At 45.2% G+C, this 14,200-nt stretch overlaps 1 protein-coding gene across 2 annotated transcripts; it reads left to right on the forward strand.

Moving 5' to 3' along the window:
* Nucleotides 1-9,681: 9,681 nt before the first annotated feature.
* On the forward strand, nucleotides 9,682-12,889 carry cox17 (cytochrome c oxidase copper chaperone COX17). Of its 2 annotated transcripts, none has more exons than XM_080038697.1 (4): nucleotides 9,682-9,769; nucleotides 11,118-11,236; nucleotides 11,338-11,445; nucleotides 12,691-12,889. In XM_080038697.1, the coding sequence occupies exons 2-3, from the start codon at nucleotides 11,130-11,132 to the stop codon at nucleotides 11,420-11,422; spliced, it is 192 nt and encodes a 63-aa protein (XP_079894823.1). In that variant the 5' UTR covers nucleotides 9,682-9,769; nucleotides 11,118-11,129; the 3' UTR covers nucleotides 11,423-11,445; nucleotides 12,691-12,889. The 2 variants fall into 2 exon arrangements, with proteins under 2 accessions (XP_079894823.1, XP_079894822.1); XM_080038696.1 differs by having other exon boundaries at nucleotides 9,691-9,769; nucleotides 11,123-11,236.
* The last annotated feature ends 1,311 nt before the right edge of the window (nucleotides 12,890-14,200 follow it).

Here is a 14,200-nt window from a genome sequence, read left to right on the forward strand (position 1 = left end):
TGAGTCATAGACAGGAAAGAAGTCTGAGAGAGAGTGAGTGAGTGCTGTAGAATCTTGCATCTGAAGGATAAGAACATTCTGGAAGGGACCGCTGGGGGTGTGAGACTTAAAGGTGGAGTCAGTGATTCTGGAGAATGATTGTTGTCAAAATCAGTGAATATCTCCTCTCGTTCCGCTACCTGTCCGTGTTGTGTGCGCTGTGTTAATACATAGGCTCTGTAAACTGGTATGTAAACAAATGGTATGTAAACAATGTGGCCCACTGTAGCTACACACTTGGACCGTTTACAGACAGACACTATAGGCTGTGTATTAACCCTGGATTTTTTTCCAGAGCACACACAGTATGTACAGGTAGCGAATTGTGATTTTGACAACAAGCATTCTCCAGAATCGCTGACTCCACCGTTATGCGTTATGCCCATTTTACAGATACAGCCTTTCCAGTAATGTTCCTGCTTTTTGCAGGCAGGCCATGTTTGAATGAAAGCCATGATCAACTTTACGGCAAATCTGCAACGGAAATTCTCTGGTAGAGACCTAGTAACATTGCCAGGAGAATGCCGGGAAGGCTGTAGTGTGAATGATCGCAAAGGACTTCATCTTCAAGTTGACTTTGGCAGCATACGTGTTGGTGCTACTATGCGTTTTACCCCCCCCCCCCCCCCCCCCGCTGGACATCTAGCACCACTTAGCGCCATCGATTACCAGCATTGCCGTATCATGTGTGAAAAAGCGCGACACAGGAATGTTCCCAGATGGAGCTGCAGGTGTGAATAGTCAAAATCACTTGAGCTGCCCGGAATGTATTCCAGGTAATTAACTGGGAAATGTGTAAAAATGTTCTTTAAATAGTGAGGAAACCAGGTGAAGCCAGCTGGCCTGATAGTGGAGCAGGTGCACTTGATTGACTGGAGAGAGAGAGAGTAAACAGAGGAGTGTTCAAAGCTGCAAATAGCGATTAGGTTATGTTCAAAAACTCCAAACTTGTGAAAAAAACAGAAGAAGCAAGGAGCAGCTCAGGAAATTGTCGGATGTCTTCTCTATTTAATTTCTAATAGTTAAACCTATTTTCAAATATTGTAATACTCTTGTTCTGGCAACTCAAGGCAAAGAAAAACTTCCTATGTGCTCCAAAACCAAATATTTCCATGCCGTTAAGCATGCCAGGAAAAGATTAAGGATGTCCCATTACATGATGTGTAATGCCCTTAGCCAAAAAATACCCAGTTGTCCTATTACACCCGGTCATTTTGCAGTGTGCAAACCAGCACTGCTTTTTTGGCTGTTTCAATCCTCTGCAGATTGAAAGTTACATCACTTGGACTGAGCCGCCAAGAGAGAACCATCATGGACTGTGATGGATAAGTGAGCAAGAAAGCGAAATGTTCAAAGCAAAATGCTATGACGAGATAGTATGTCTCAATGTTTGTATCATGTACTGCATGCAAAGTACATACTTTTTAGGGTAATTAGTATTAAAAGCAAAGTATAAAAAGCATGTGATTTGAAAACGCAGACTAATTTTTGCTATCAAGCTAAATAATGCTGTTGTGTATGAGTCTTTTGCTTTGGTTTTCCCCCCAAAAAAAACATTGCTAACCTCAAATCTGTTGCTTTCCATTGACACGGTTTATTGAAATAAACAGTACACTCATATGCTGCTAAGCAAATACCGAATTACAAAAAGATTACAAGTACTTACACCTCTGTGTTCCCAGAATTGGAGATGGCGGCAGGTGGTCAGTACTTAAACTGTTGTCCGTACATCTGTTCTCCTTAAAGGGGCAGATTTCTAACCAACACAAAGACAGACTTCAGAGTGAACAGAGGTAATTTAGGGACATTTAAATGCCATTTGTATTTGTGCCACACTACACGGGTTGTAATCATGAGAGAGCGAAGCGAGGAGCGCAGTATTCGAAGGTGCACATCCATCACACGGAAAAGATATGAATGTGCTTACTTGCTTATTTATCTAGCACACAGCTGGGCCCAAAACTAGAAGAAGTGACTCACTGCTTCTGCTTACGCTTTACTTTTCTCTTCTGACGCACGGCACACCCGCTAGTTCTGAAAACAAACTCATGCCTTCAGTATTATAGGAAAGAAAATGATTATTTTCATATTACAAAACTCCCAAGCCGCTGCATAGTATATTATGGCCACCACCACCAGCAACTATATTTTACAGCACAGAATATGAGATCTGGCCAAAGTGGTTGATATACTGTAGAAAAAAACACAATTATTCTGTGTGGTGGCTGATTGCTCAACTCATACATAATTGTTTTAACTATCACTTCAAAGATACAAACTCGTATATGGACATTGTAATATTTAACAGCAGCACACAAAAGTGTCAACTTCACTAAGATAATTCAGAAAAACATGATGATATATGATACATAATTTAGTAGGCATCACTAATAATAAGCGACTTTGAGTTATATATAAATACAATGTATTATTATTATTACTATAATACGTCATTCATTAAAGAGGTGTACATTTTATAGCTTCTGAATTTTGAGAATGCATGTTTAAGTTTGGAGCGGTTGAGTAGTCAAAAGAAGTGTTACAGGAAGGGACAGGAAGGCAAACTGTGACACTAACAACATCTGACATATGATACAGTACCAGTCAAACACTGTAACACTGTATTATACTTTATAAACTTATTTCATGGTTTTCATTGCGGTTCAAATTCTGCCGAAGGGGAAGGGAGTCAGTCCCCAGTTCATCTGGCAGTTTAAAAAAGGTTAATCGGAATTTACACATTATCATTCGCGGGTGACTAATGGCGTGGTGTAGCAGCGACTTCATCATTTTTGAGCAGCGGGATGATGAATTTTCATTGTATTAATTTTTTATGGGTCAGGGAAAATTTGTGATGTGTGTGAGATGTGCGTGTGCAGTGAAGGGATAGGCACTGAGTCTCATCTTTTATGCAAATCAATGGGTAACTGTCTTGTTTAAAAAAGAAAGTGTGGCAGTTGAGCTTTTAAAAATAACGTGGTCGTGTCATACACCAGTTTTTATTGTATTTCAAATTTCAATGTCACACAATTTATATTGTAAATAATGTCGCTTACTTTGAAACAATATATGTTAATATACTGTTAAATTGTTTTGTTAAAGGTTGCACTGTCTGTTTCATATTCTTGATATCATGTTATAGTTGTTACCATTATTATTATTGCAGAAAAGCATTGGCGTTTTCATTGTGCTGCAAATCCTGCATGTGTAAGTGAAGAATAAAGTTCTTGAACCATGAATTTCTACTACTTCTTATACATAATAGGGTCATAAATAGGATACATGTGTTTTAATAGTATTTTACAAGCCACATTTTTTCTGATAAATACCATATTTACCAATTTTAATACCCTTTTGGAAATGTTGTTTTTCTTCATAGTTCATGAAAAATTGCCTTTTCATAATCATTTTCTATAATTAAAAAAACAAGTTTGAGAATACAATATTTTTTTTTAACTCAAGCCTTAGTGAGGCTAGGCTACTAGCTTATTAGCAAGTTCAGGTTGAAAACTTAGCTTAGGTGGGTTTTGTGTTTTTTAAATAAACTTAAATTGTTATCATTGTTGGACTTCACTGTTCTGTGAATAACATTCTATACCAAGAAATATCACAATATGCATTTTAACCACAGACTGTAGGACTATATAAGGATTTGAACAGGCTTACTGTATGTCCATAGTTCTCTTTCTTAACATTCGTTTCGATGTCTCACTATGGGATACGCCCCCTCGCGTATTCGCAGAAGCATCAATAACATTACGCCAGCCCCAATTGGCTGGCAGTCATGACGTCTGAGTCAGGACCTCACGCCTTATAAACTCCTGACGCAGCGTCACTCGCCATTCAATCACCTCTTCTCGCTTCCGAAGCAATATATCTCCGTACTGGTTTCTGCTGCTTACTGGCTTAACTGTCCTCTGTCGGAGCGGACACCTCCGTAGCCGGACGCTAGCGCTGCATTTACCAGTGGACTGCCTTCACCATAGGTAAGTTTTTGCGAGATTTCTTGGCTATACCTAGCAAGCTAACGACACAGCTGCGGTCACCTCACTGCAGCTTGTCTACCGCTCGAGCTAGCGTTATCTTACCGGATTATCACTCCAGATAACCCTCTTTTTCTCTCCCTTTAGCACACCAGCTAAATGGATACAGCTGCAAAGCTGGCTATCCCCAGGGGACAGACGGAATCCACCCGCCTGTGCACCTGCGGGAACAAGATTTCAGCGAAGGATACACACCAAGTATGCTCCGCTTGCCTCGGGCTACAACATGCCCAGGCTGCAGTCAACGACCCCGGCTCGTGCATACATTGCTCCCGCTACACAGCGAAGAGCCTCCGCCGAAGGCTGGCTCGCCAAGCTAGCCTTTCGGATAGGGACCCCGTCCTTCCCGGTGCCAACCGCGAGGAACCCCAACCCGACCTGGTTGAGGAGGACATTCCTGAGGAGGAGGTTCAAGGCTGGGGCTCGACACTTGACCTGCTAGACCCGCTGAACGAGCCGCCCCTCATGCTACACTATGAGGAGGACGAGTCAGCGGATGACTTTCTGGTGTCGGAAGAGGACGACGAAGATGATTCTTCCTTCGTCCCCGCCACACAGACCGGCTCTCCGTGCCTTTCCGCCGCCAAGGGGGAAGAAGGGGCTGCACAGCCTCGGCTCCCTTCGAGCGTGGATATGCACGACGTGTGTAAACGCGCAGCCGAAAAACTGAAAATCCCGTGGCCGGCTGCCGTGGCGGAGGCCCCGCGGTCCCGTTACGAGGGGAAGAAATTACCCCAGGCTAAACGGGCTTTGAGGCAACTTCTCCCGGTGTTCCCAGAACTCCTGGATGAAGTAACAGTCTCCTGGACGGACAAACCGTATTCCAGCAAGACCCCAATCCAAGGTGCGTCTTCCTTGGATTTTGAAGGGATGGATAAGCACGCCATGGCTCGGATTCCGCCCATGGAACCGCTGGTTGCTGCCCACCTCCACCCTCGTCTGTCGGCTGTCTCATCTAGGCCACCAACTCTCCCCAATAAGTCTGACCGTTTTCAGTCAGCCATGACCGAAAGGGCTTACAAGGCGGCCGCCTTGTCCGTGAGAGCGCTCAATGTCTCCTCCATGTTGTCCGCCTACCAAGCGGAGCTTTTCGAGGACATGATTGACGTGCCAGAGACCGCAGTATGGGACGAAATAACCACCATCGCGGATATCTGCCTGCGCGTCCAGCGCTGCGCCGTACAATCTGTGGGAAAGTGTATGTCGATGCTGGTGCTACAAGAACGGGCGAGATGGCTCAACCTGACAAATTTGTCAGATAAAGAAAAGGAGGACATCCTAGACATCCCCGTCGTCCCGGAGGGTATTTTTGGCTCTGCTCTCGCCTCTATGCAAAAGAGGTGCGAGGCCAAGAAGAAAGACGATGAAGCTTTACAGCTCTGTCTACCTCGGAGGGCACAACCAGCTGCACAGCCACCTGCCAGGCAACCGTTCGCCCAAACGGGCTCAAGAAGCGGCCCGCCCGCTTTCCGCATCCCAAGGCGACCCAAGACCCCGGCACCGGCCCCAGCGAACGTCGCCCCGGCCGAGACCAAGCCCGCCTGGCCGAGGAAGCCTTACAACCCATCCCCTAATCGGGCTGGCCAGCCGACTCCGGCCACCAGCCAGGTGAGGAGGAGGAAGAAGGCTGTTTAGCAGCCCAACTGCCGCTGGAGGCGCCAGCTGTTCCCTGTTCCCTGGCGACCCCAGCCCGGCCTCCAAGTGTGCCCGGGGAAGACATCCCCTGTGCCAACCCTCCCTCTCGGCGACGCATGGGCCCGGAGCCCTGTTCGCGTGTTCCGGCCAAGAGGAGAAGAGACGCTGTTCAAATGATGGATTGTTCAATGCCACATTTAATGTTGAGTCTCACAAGCACATTACATTCTGTGAAAATAAAAATGTGTCCACTGTCGCAGCCAGGCACACAGCCGAGGGCACAGTACAATTTTTCAAACAGAAAAAAAGTGATAAACGCAAAGTTGCAAAACATAGTGCTATTATCCCCTATAACACCGCCAGGGGGGGCCAACGCCCTTCCTGGGGTGACAAGTCTCACAAACTCTGTCCCGAGTCTATCAGCTCGCGCATGCGCAGCAGTAGCCGGGCGAGCCGAACACTGTCAACCGCTAGAGGGCGGCATTGTACAGCAAAAGCAGATCTCCAAAGATCGTGTAGGTCAAACAGAGCTTTACTCCCCTCTATCTTTACGGATAGAGAGTTGGAAGAAATACACGGCGTCAAAGTGGGTGATAAAAACGCTCGCCAAGGGCTACAGGCTCCAATTCGCCGCGGTGCCTCCTCGTTTCAACGGCCTGATTGCTTCCCGTGCTCAGGGAGAGTCTGCCCGGGTGCTACGAGAGGAAATATCCGCTCTGTTAAACAAAAATGCTATTCGAATAGTGCCATCCGATCAGAAAGCGGAGGGGTTCTATTCGAGGTATTTCCTGGTCCCAAAGAAAGGGGGGAGCGGCATACGCCCTATCCTAGATTTGCGTGTTTTAAACAGGTATCTAAGGATATACAAGTTTCGTATGCTCACACACGCAGTCCTGTTACGCATGGTTCGCGCGGGCGACTGGTTCACATCAATCGACCTGAAGGACGCGTATTTTCACGTTCCCATTTATCCTCCACACAGAAAGTACTTGAGGTTCATGTTTCAGGACACAGCATACGAGTACCTAGTGCTCCCGTTTGGCATGTCTCTGAGCCCAAGGGTGTTTGTGAAATGCGCAGAAACAGCGCTAGCCCCTCTCAGGGAGAAGGGCATACGCTTGGCCACCTATTTGGACGACTGGCTACTGTTAGCACAGTCAGAGCAGGAGGCTGTGGCACACACAAGCATGGTGTTAACGCACTTAGCCGATCTCGGCTTTGTAGTGAACAGGGAAAAGAGCGTGTTGACTCCAAGTCGGAGCATAACGTTTGTGGGCCTGCAATTGAATTCGCTTGCTCACACAGCACATCTGTCAACCGGGAGAGTGGAGTCTTTCAAGTCCACTCTCGCGCGTTTTGGCATAGAGAAACGGGTCACGTTCGGTCTGTGTCTCAGGCTGCTGGGACTCATGGCCTCAGCCCTGGTGGTGGTGAGGCTGGGCAGACTTTATATGAGAGATTTCCAACATTGGGTGGCTTCTCTCAAACTGGACCCCGTGCGTCACAGACACCGCAGAGTGATTGTGAATGCGTCTTGCGCTCTGGCGCTTCGCCCGTGGAGACGGCTATCCTTTCTGACGGAGGGCGTGCATATGGGCACGGTTACGAGCAGAAAGGTGGTGACAACGGACGCCAGCCTGTCAGGCTGGGGTGGTGTGTTCGAGGGCAGAACGATAAACGGGGTTTGGAGCATGGATCTCCATCACGCCCATATAAATTATTTGGAGCTACTAGCAGTGTTTCTAACACTGAGACATTTTCTCCCGTTACTCCAAGGGCATCATGTGCTAGCGAGGACGGACAATACGTCCACTGTAGCCCATATCAACCGTCAGGGAGGTTTGCGCTCTCGGCAGTTGCACACTCTGGCACGCAAACTGATATTGTGGAGCGATGCTCATCTTCTCTCTTTGAGAGCGACACACGTCCCCGGGATTCAGAATTTCGGTGCCGACCTCCTGTCACGGGGCGACCCTCTTTACGCGGACTGGAAGCTCCATTCGGCTGTAGTCGATCAGATTTGGACACGGTTCGGCCGCGCATCAGTGGACCTGTTTGCGTCAGGCGAGAACTCACAGTGCCCGCTGTTTTACTCCCTGCGGGACCGCAGCGCTCCGCTGGGAGTGGACGCATTTGCACACGAGTGGCCTCGCGTCCCTCTTTATGCGTTTCCCCCGCTGGCTCTGATTCCCCCGACGTTGTGTCGGGTGCGGGAGAATCGGCTGTCTCTGATATTGATCGCTCCTTATTGGCCGTCGATGTCTTGGCTGGCGGAGGTGAAACAACTCCTCAGCGGCTCCCCGTGGCCCCTGCCGTGGCGGAGGGATCTCTTATCTCAGGCCCGCGGCCAGATATTTCACCCACACCCGGAGCGGCTCGTCCTTTGGGCTTGGCCCGTGAGTGGTTTAACTTGAGACATACGGGGCTGTCTCAGAGTGTCATTGATACTATTCAGAGTGCTAGAGCATCATCCACTAGATCACTGTATGATGCTAAGTGGAAGGTGTTTGAGGAATGGTGTGTTAGGGCACATGAAATTCCCTTTCAGTGCTCAATCGGTGCAATTCTGTCCTTCTTACAGGACCTAATTGACAAAAAGAAGGCATTTTCTATAGTCAAGGTTTATTTGGCTGCTATTTCTGCCTGCCATGTTGGTTTTGAGGGTAAGACGGCAGGTCAACACCCTCTGGTTTGTAGGTTTATGAAAGGTGCCCGGAGACTGTTACCCAGCTCCAGACCTATCACACCCTCTTGGGACCTGTCTGTGGTCCTGGAGGCCCTCACCAGGCACCCGTTTGAGCCTATAGAACACATAGACATGAAGGTCTTGTCTTTTAAGGTGGCTCTGTTGTTGGCTTTAGCCACAGCTAAGCGGGTGAGTGATATGCATGCTCTTTCTGTTCACCCTGCATGCATGCGGTTCACCCCTGGTAACCATGGGGTGACCTTGTTGCCTAACCCGGCCTTCGTCCCTAAGGTGATCAATACATGTTCACCGGTGGACTTAACAGCGTTCCAGCCACCGCCTCATGGCTCGGAGGAGCTGGAACGGCTACATGCACTCTGCCCGGTTCGTGCTCTGCATGTTTATGTGAAGAGAACTAGGGCTTTTAGGAAAGCAGATCAGTTATTTGTGTCTTGGGCTAAACCTCACTTGGGTAAACCCATCACAAAACAGAGACTTTCTCATTGGATAGTGGATGCTATTTCACTGGCATACTCTAGTGCTGGCCTTCAGGTCCCGGCTGGACTGCGAGCTCATTCTACCAGAGGTCTAGCGACCTCCTGGGCTCTGTTTAGGGGGGTCTCTATCCAGGAGATCTGCTCTGCAGCTAGCTGGTCATCGCCCCTCACTTTTGCAAGGTTTTATAAGTTGGATGTGACTTCTCCGAGCCTGGCCCATGCTGTCCTAAGCGTGGCCTCCTTGGGGGACTTGCCTGGTCCACAAACCTCTGGGTGAGGGGGGTTGGTAGTCAGTCGTTCGAGATAAGCTTGTCTGGCAATACGGGAGTCTCCATATCCCATAGTGAGACATCGAAACGAATGTTAAGAAAGAGAACTATAGGTTACTTTCGTAACCCCTGTTCTCTGAGTAACATGAGTGAGATGTCTCACCGGACCGCCCTTCTTGCTATTTGGGGGAAGCGAGAAGAGGTGAGCTTGTTATTGAATGGCGAGTGACGCTGCGTCAGGAGTTTATAAGGCGTGAGGTCCTGACTCAGACGTCATGACTGCCAGCCAATTGGGGCTGGCGTAATGTTATTGATGCTTCTGCGAATACGCGAGGGGGCGTATCCCATAGTGAGACATCTCACTCATGTTACTCAGAGAACAGGGGTTACGAAAGTAACCTATAGATTCTGCTCTTAGCTCGTCTCTTTTCCCTTCTTCTTTCCCGCCTTTGTAGCAAAACACTACATATCCCAGAATGCCCCGCGGACTGATGTGATCACGTGAGTGCTTATAACACGCCAGCTTCTTCTTCTCTACCTCGGTTGGTTTCATTTTGAAGGTGAAGCGTCCTCCCGCGTGCACAGCCTCCCTCCACACAAGTAAGTTACGTAACAAGGCTTTGTCAGTATGTGTTTTAAGTATTTCCCGACGTGTTCGTTGTAATTAAATTGTGATTGGACATTCGCAACGTGCGTTTATATGGCCGGTGTTGTCATCATTGCTAAGCACTGTAAGCTAAGCGTTATGTAATGACACCAAACTGTTAGCCGAAGCTAGTTCACCATTACACAAAGCACATGCTGGTTATTGTCCCAAATTTCACGTGTCAAACATTTATATATTAAATATTAAAATCCTCGTGCGGTCTATGACCTACATTTTATGTACTTACAACTTGATACGTTCATCTGTGTTCATGTTACATCAGCTCAACCCCATTCACTCTCACTGTAGTACTGCAACCATGGACCTCTTATAAAAGGCTGCAAAGAATTACTGAGGCTATTATCTGCGGATCAATTTACTATTTGAAAATGTTGTTGCTAAGACATCAGCAGGGAAACGTGTCCATCACATTTACCCTTAACACAATGTGATGTATTCAAACAGCTTAATTTGTTTGACCTTCAGTCCAATTAACAATCATTTTAGAGTTTAAATAAATTAATCTTTAATTGACAAGTTGATTAACTGTCAATCTACCTAATTGTATGTGACTATTAATAAGATTGAGGATCTCTTGCCCTTTCTAGTTTTTCATAAGCAGAATTGTACCATTAGTCAACTAATTGAGGTTCAATTAAATGATTAAAGTGGGTCACATCTTAGTAGATTCATCTTTGCAATAATATGCATCAAAGCCGCAACTTTGCCTGAGAAACTTGAACCGGAGTTCAGTTTCTGTTGAATCAATTATTTAAGGCCTACAGATGAGTGTGTGCCAGTTGGGACACAAACAAGACAATTAAATGTTGTGTACTCGTGTGTTAGTCGAGCAAGTATTGCGCAATACCTTGATCCTAAAGCTTAATCCGTTCATTTATCAACTGTTTGGTATGGGCTTATATTAATAACTATGGGCTCTTAAAAAAATATGAATTGTTGTTGCTCAAGGAAAAAGAGGCTACTGTTGTTTTCTTAGTGAGAACATTTAAAGGTAAAGCAACCACATTTTGCTCATTCATTTGATTATTTACATATGCTTTTCCTACATGTCAAATTGTCAAGTATGGAAATGTGTCTTGCACCTTCCCAGTTCCCCGAGTTGGTTGAATAGCTGAGATAATTGGAAGAACTCAAATGGACAGGCGCTTGGCTCCTGAAACTGGATGCAGGATAGAAAATTCTGAGCTATACAAAACCTGACTGAAAATACACTTGTGCTTTTAATATGAAAAAGAAAATGTCACTTTTATATAACCTAATACATCTATGTTTTGTTCTCGGGTTAGCCTGAAAATGTCGTCAACCCTGTCTGCTGCCAGCGTGGAGACTGCTGCTCCCGAACACAAGCCACTGAAGCCGTGCTGCGCTTGTCCGGAGACAAAGAAAGTCAGGGATGCTTGGTGAGTGTCTAGGCAGAGAGCGTGAAAACACTTTCCTTGTTACAAGTTTTAAACATTTATTTATGCCTGCCATGTTTTTTTTGTTTTGTTTTTCCTCCCAGCATCATTGAGAAAGGAGAGGAACACTGCTCAGGCCTGATCGAGGCACATAAAGATTGCATGAGGGCGCTTGGGTTCAAGATTTAACTACTCCATTTTGTCTGTGTGCGGTAAGTACCGACTTCAGACATTTACAGGCACGCACACCCACTTCCAGGTAGCTTTAATTCAATCGGCTTGTTTACAACTCTTAATTACCTGTGTGGGGTTGATACTATACTTAAGCTGTTAACTGATTCCTCCATTTGACTACAAACTGAACTTCCAAACCAGAGGAGTGCGATGACATGCTAGTGAAGTGAAATCGGAGTAATGCAAAACGTGTTGTAGCTGGACTAAATGTTAGTTCTAAAAAGACTAGTGTATTAATCATAGTCTGATTTTATCTGCCACAAAGGTCAGAGTTTTGTCTTGATTACACAGGCAAGGCAACATGGTTAATAGTATGCTCCTATTTGATGGTGAACGCTGCAAGTCTTTTTGCCATCAATTAACTCTTGTGTATTGTGACGCTTATACGATAACTTCCTAGAGGCCATTTCTGGCCTTTTTGAAAACATTAATCTGACATTCAATTTGCATGAATTGAGCGAGTGGAGGAGTGAGTAGAACACATGCGGAAGGGAATTGTTCTATTTCCCTGTCGGCACAAACGCTTCCATAACATTGTTTCAGACTGGACAGACATTGGCTGCATGTGCCGCTGACTCACCGCGGAGTTGAGCAGCCATTTCAAATGTATTGTGATGACCTAAGGCCAACTTGAATTGAGTCACTCTAGTGTGTTTAATGAGTTCCTGCCTTGTCTGTGAACCCTGGAAATGCCCCAACCTGGTTTTACATTTTAATCTCAATATTGACGGTGCCGGTAATTGCTTTTTCTTGTGCTAACGTTCTTATACAGCTTCACTCTTCGCTTGCTAGGACAATTGTGTCTCTTGGCGATTGCTGACTTTTTTGTTGTATTATAACCAGGACATTGTGTAATGAGTGGCAGGAATGGGAGCGGGTGTCGTTCATGCTTTGATGACCACTTGAAACGGGCCTGAAGCCATGGGGCTCGGTTCACATTTCAGAAGCGAAATCGGCATGGCTGTTTTGGCGTCGCTTTTTAATGTTCACTTGCAAGCGAGAACATTATGAATGTAGTTAGGTTGAGTCATTGTGTACAACCTAACACTGAAGAGAACTGAATTGTAGGTTTATGCTTTCAGTGTTTATTAGAAATATATATGAATAATATTACTTGTATAGCACATTTTACAACAGGGGAAACAACATAATATACAAATCCTAGCCTTCACTTCATAGTAATGGTGAGACATGTAATGCTCATTGTGTTTTCTCTCTTGCAGTGTGCTGCTGTGCAAGTAGACGACCCCTGGAAACTCCTTTTCTCCCTCTCCCCTTTATTTATACCATGTCTGGAAGGGAACTGATCATGCACTTGCCTAATGGGTTGACTGTCTTTCTGTGAAACTGTTTTTTAAGCCCTGCAGAATTTAAATATCTTAAATGCTGTCTGAAATTGAATAAAAGTCCTATGCAATAAAACTCAAGTGTTTGTCCTGCTCTTAATGGTACAGTTTAAAAATGCATTAGAGCATTTTTTTTAAAGGAATTATTCATCTCTAAGGTCCTGATTTAAAGGTCCCTTCACTGACTGGTTGCTTGCCACAGTTGCTGTCCCTGGTATGCACTTGGGCTTAAAAATAACTCTTGCCCCGGCAAAGTCAATACTTGGCATATCTGCATTCTTCCTCTGCGGTTTGTCACTCCCATGAAGTGTGCCTGGACATGTCGTTTGGAACTTTCTGCAGCAGTGTTTAATAGTAACTGGTTAGTACTCCATTCATACTAGTGTAAGGTTATGTAGTTTAATGTTTTAAAGGCATTGTCCACCTGGCCAGCTTTATATTTTGGTATGGTGGTATACAGTATGTCCATGCTGTATGATCTAAACCACATGAGTTCAGTGAGACTTTGGCCTCAATTAGCACCTGACCCCTTCCTTGTGTTTTAATTTAGCGATACGTTTTTCACACATTGAAACCCCAAATGACTTGTCTATTGGGGACTTTAAGATGCTAAGCTCCTGCCACTTTTAAATTTGCAAAATAATGACTTAAGTAGCTTAATCTGTCGTAACTTAAGGGTCAAATATATTTATCAGTGGAACCCTGTGGAGTAATTGTGAGGGATACAATGACTGCATAAGGTTATTCAAAATTGCTATGCAGCCACATGAGTCCCCTTTGTAGGACTTGACATTGCTAAATGGTGACTGCAAAGTTATCTTTTTTTTAAAGTGTTATTTTGTCTCTTACAATTAGTCTTTCACTAAAGTTTGCGAAAAAACCTTGACAGCAAGGTGGATGTGTTTAATGGTGCAAATGTACTGAGTGTGCATTTATAAAATCTCTGTGAACAAATGTATCTGGCTGCTGTCAGCATCTGCTCAGTTTCATCTTAATGGCTGCTACTTGTAATTAATTTTTTATGTCACAGAAATCTGATAGAATTGGCATAACTTACATAATCAGATTTCTATATGTTCACGTCTACATTGTTTTGTAATAAAGCCGGTGTGATTATAACCTAAAAGAGAAGACATTCAAATGAAAGACCAAACTAAAAGGTCCCCCCCTTACTTTCTACTCCGGAATATTTAATGATTTTATTGGAGCCACATCATGAAAAATGTAAACTCTTCTGTCATTGTGGCACTTACAATAGGCCACCAAGACATTACAGAAGGAAATGGTTGTGTAACCTTTGACTAAATTCATCCCACATCTCCCAGCTCATTATACGAACCTCCTTCTGAATCCCCTTAAATCTGATATTTCTCTCGTGACAGGTCTT

This window comes from Ammodytes marinus (genome assembly GCF_949987685.1).
Source record: "Ammodytes marinus genome assembly, chromosome: 12".
Classification (NCBI taxonomy): Eukaryota; Metazoa; Chordata; class Actinopteri; order Uranoscopiformes; family Ammodytidae; genus Ammodytes; species Ammodytes marinus.

Coding starts and splice junctions, on each gene's coding strand:
- cox17 (XM_080038697.1), top strand. CDS start 11,130: ATGTCGTCAACCCTGTCTGCTGCCAGCGTGGAGACTGCTGCTCCCGAA. Junction 11,237..11,337: donor AAGAAAGTCAGGGATGCTTG/GTGAGTGTCTAG, acceptor TTTTCCTCCCAG/CATCATTGAGAAAGGAGAGG.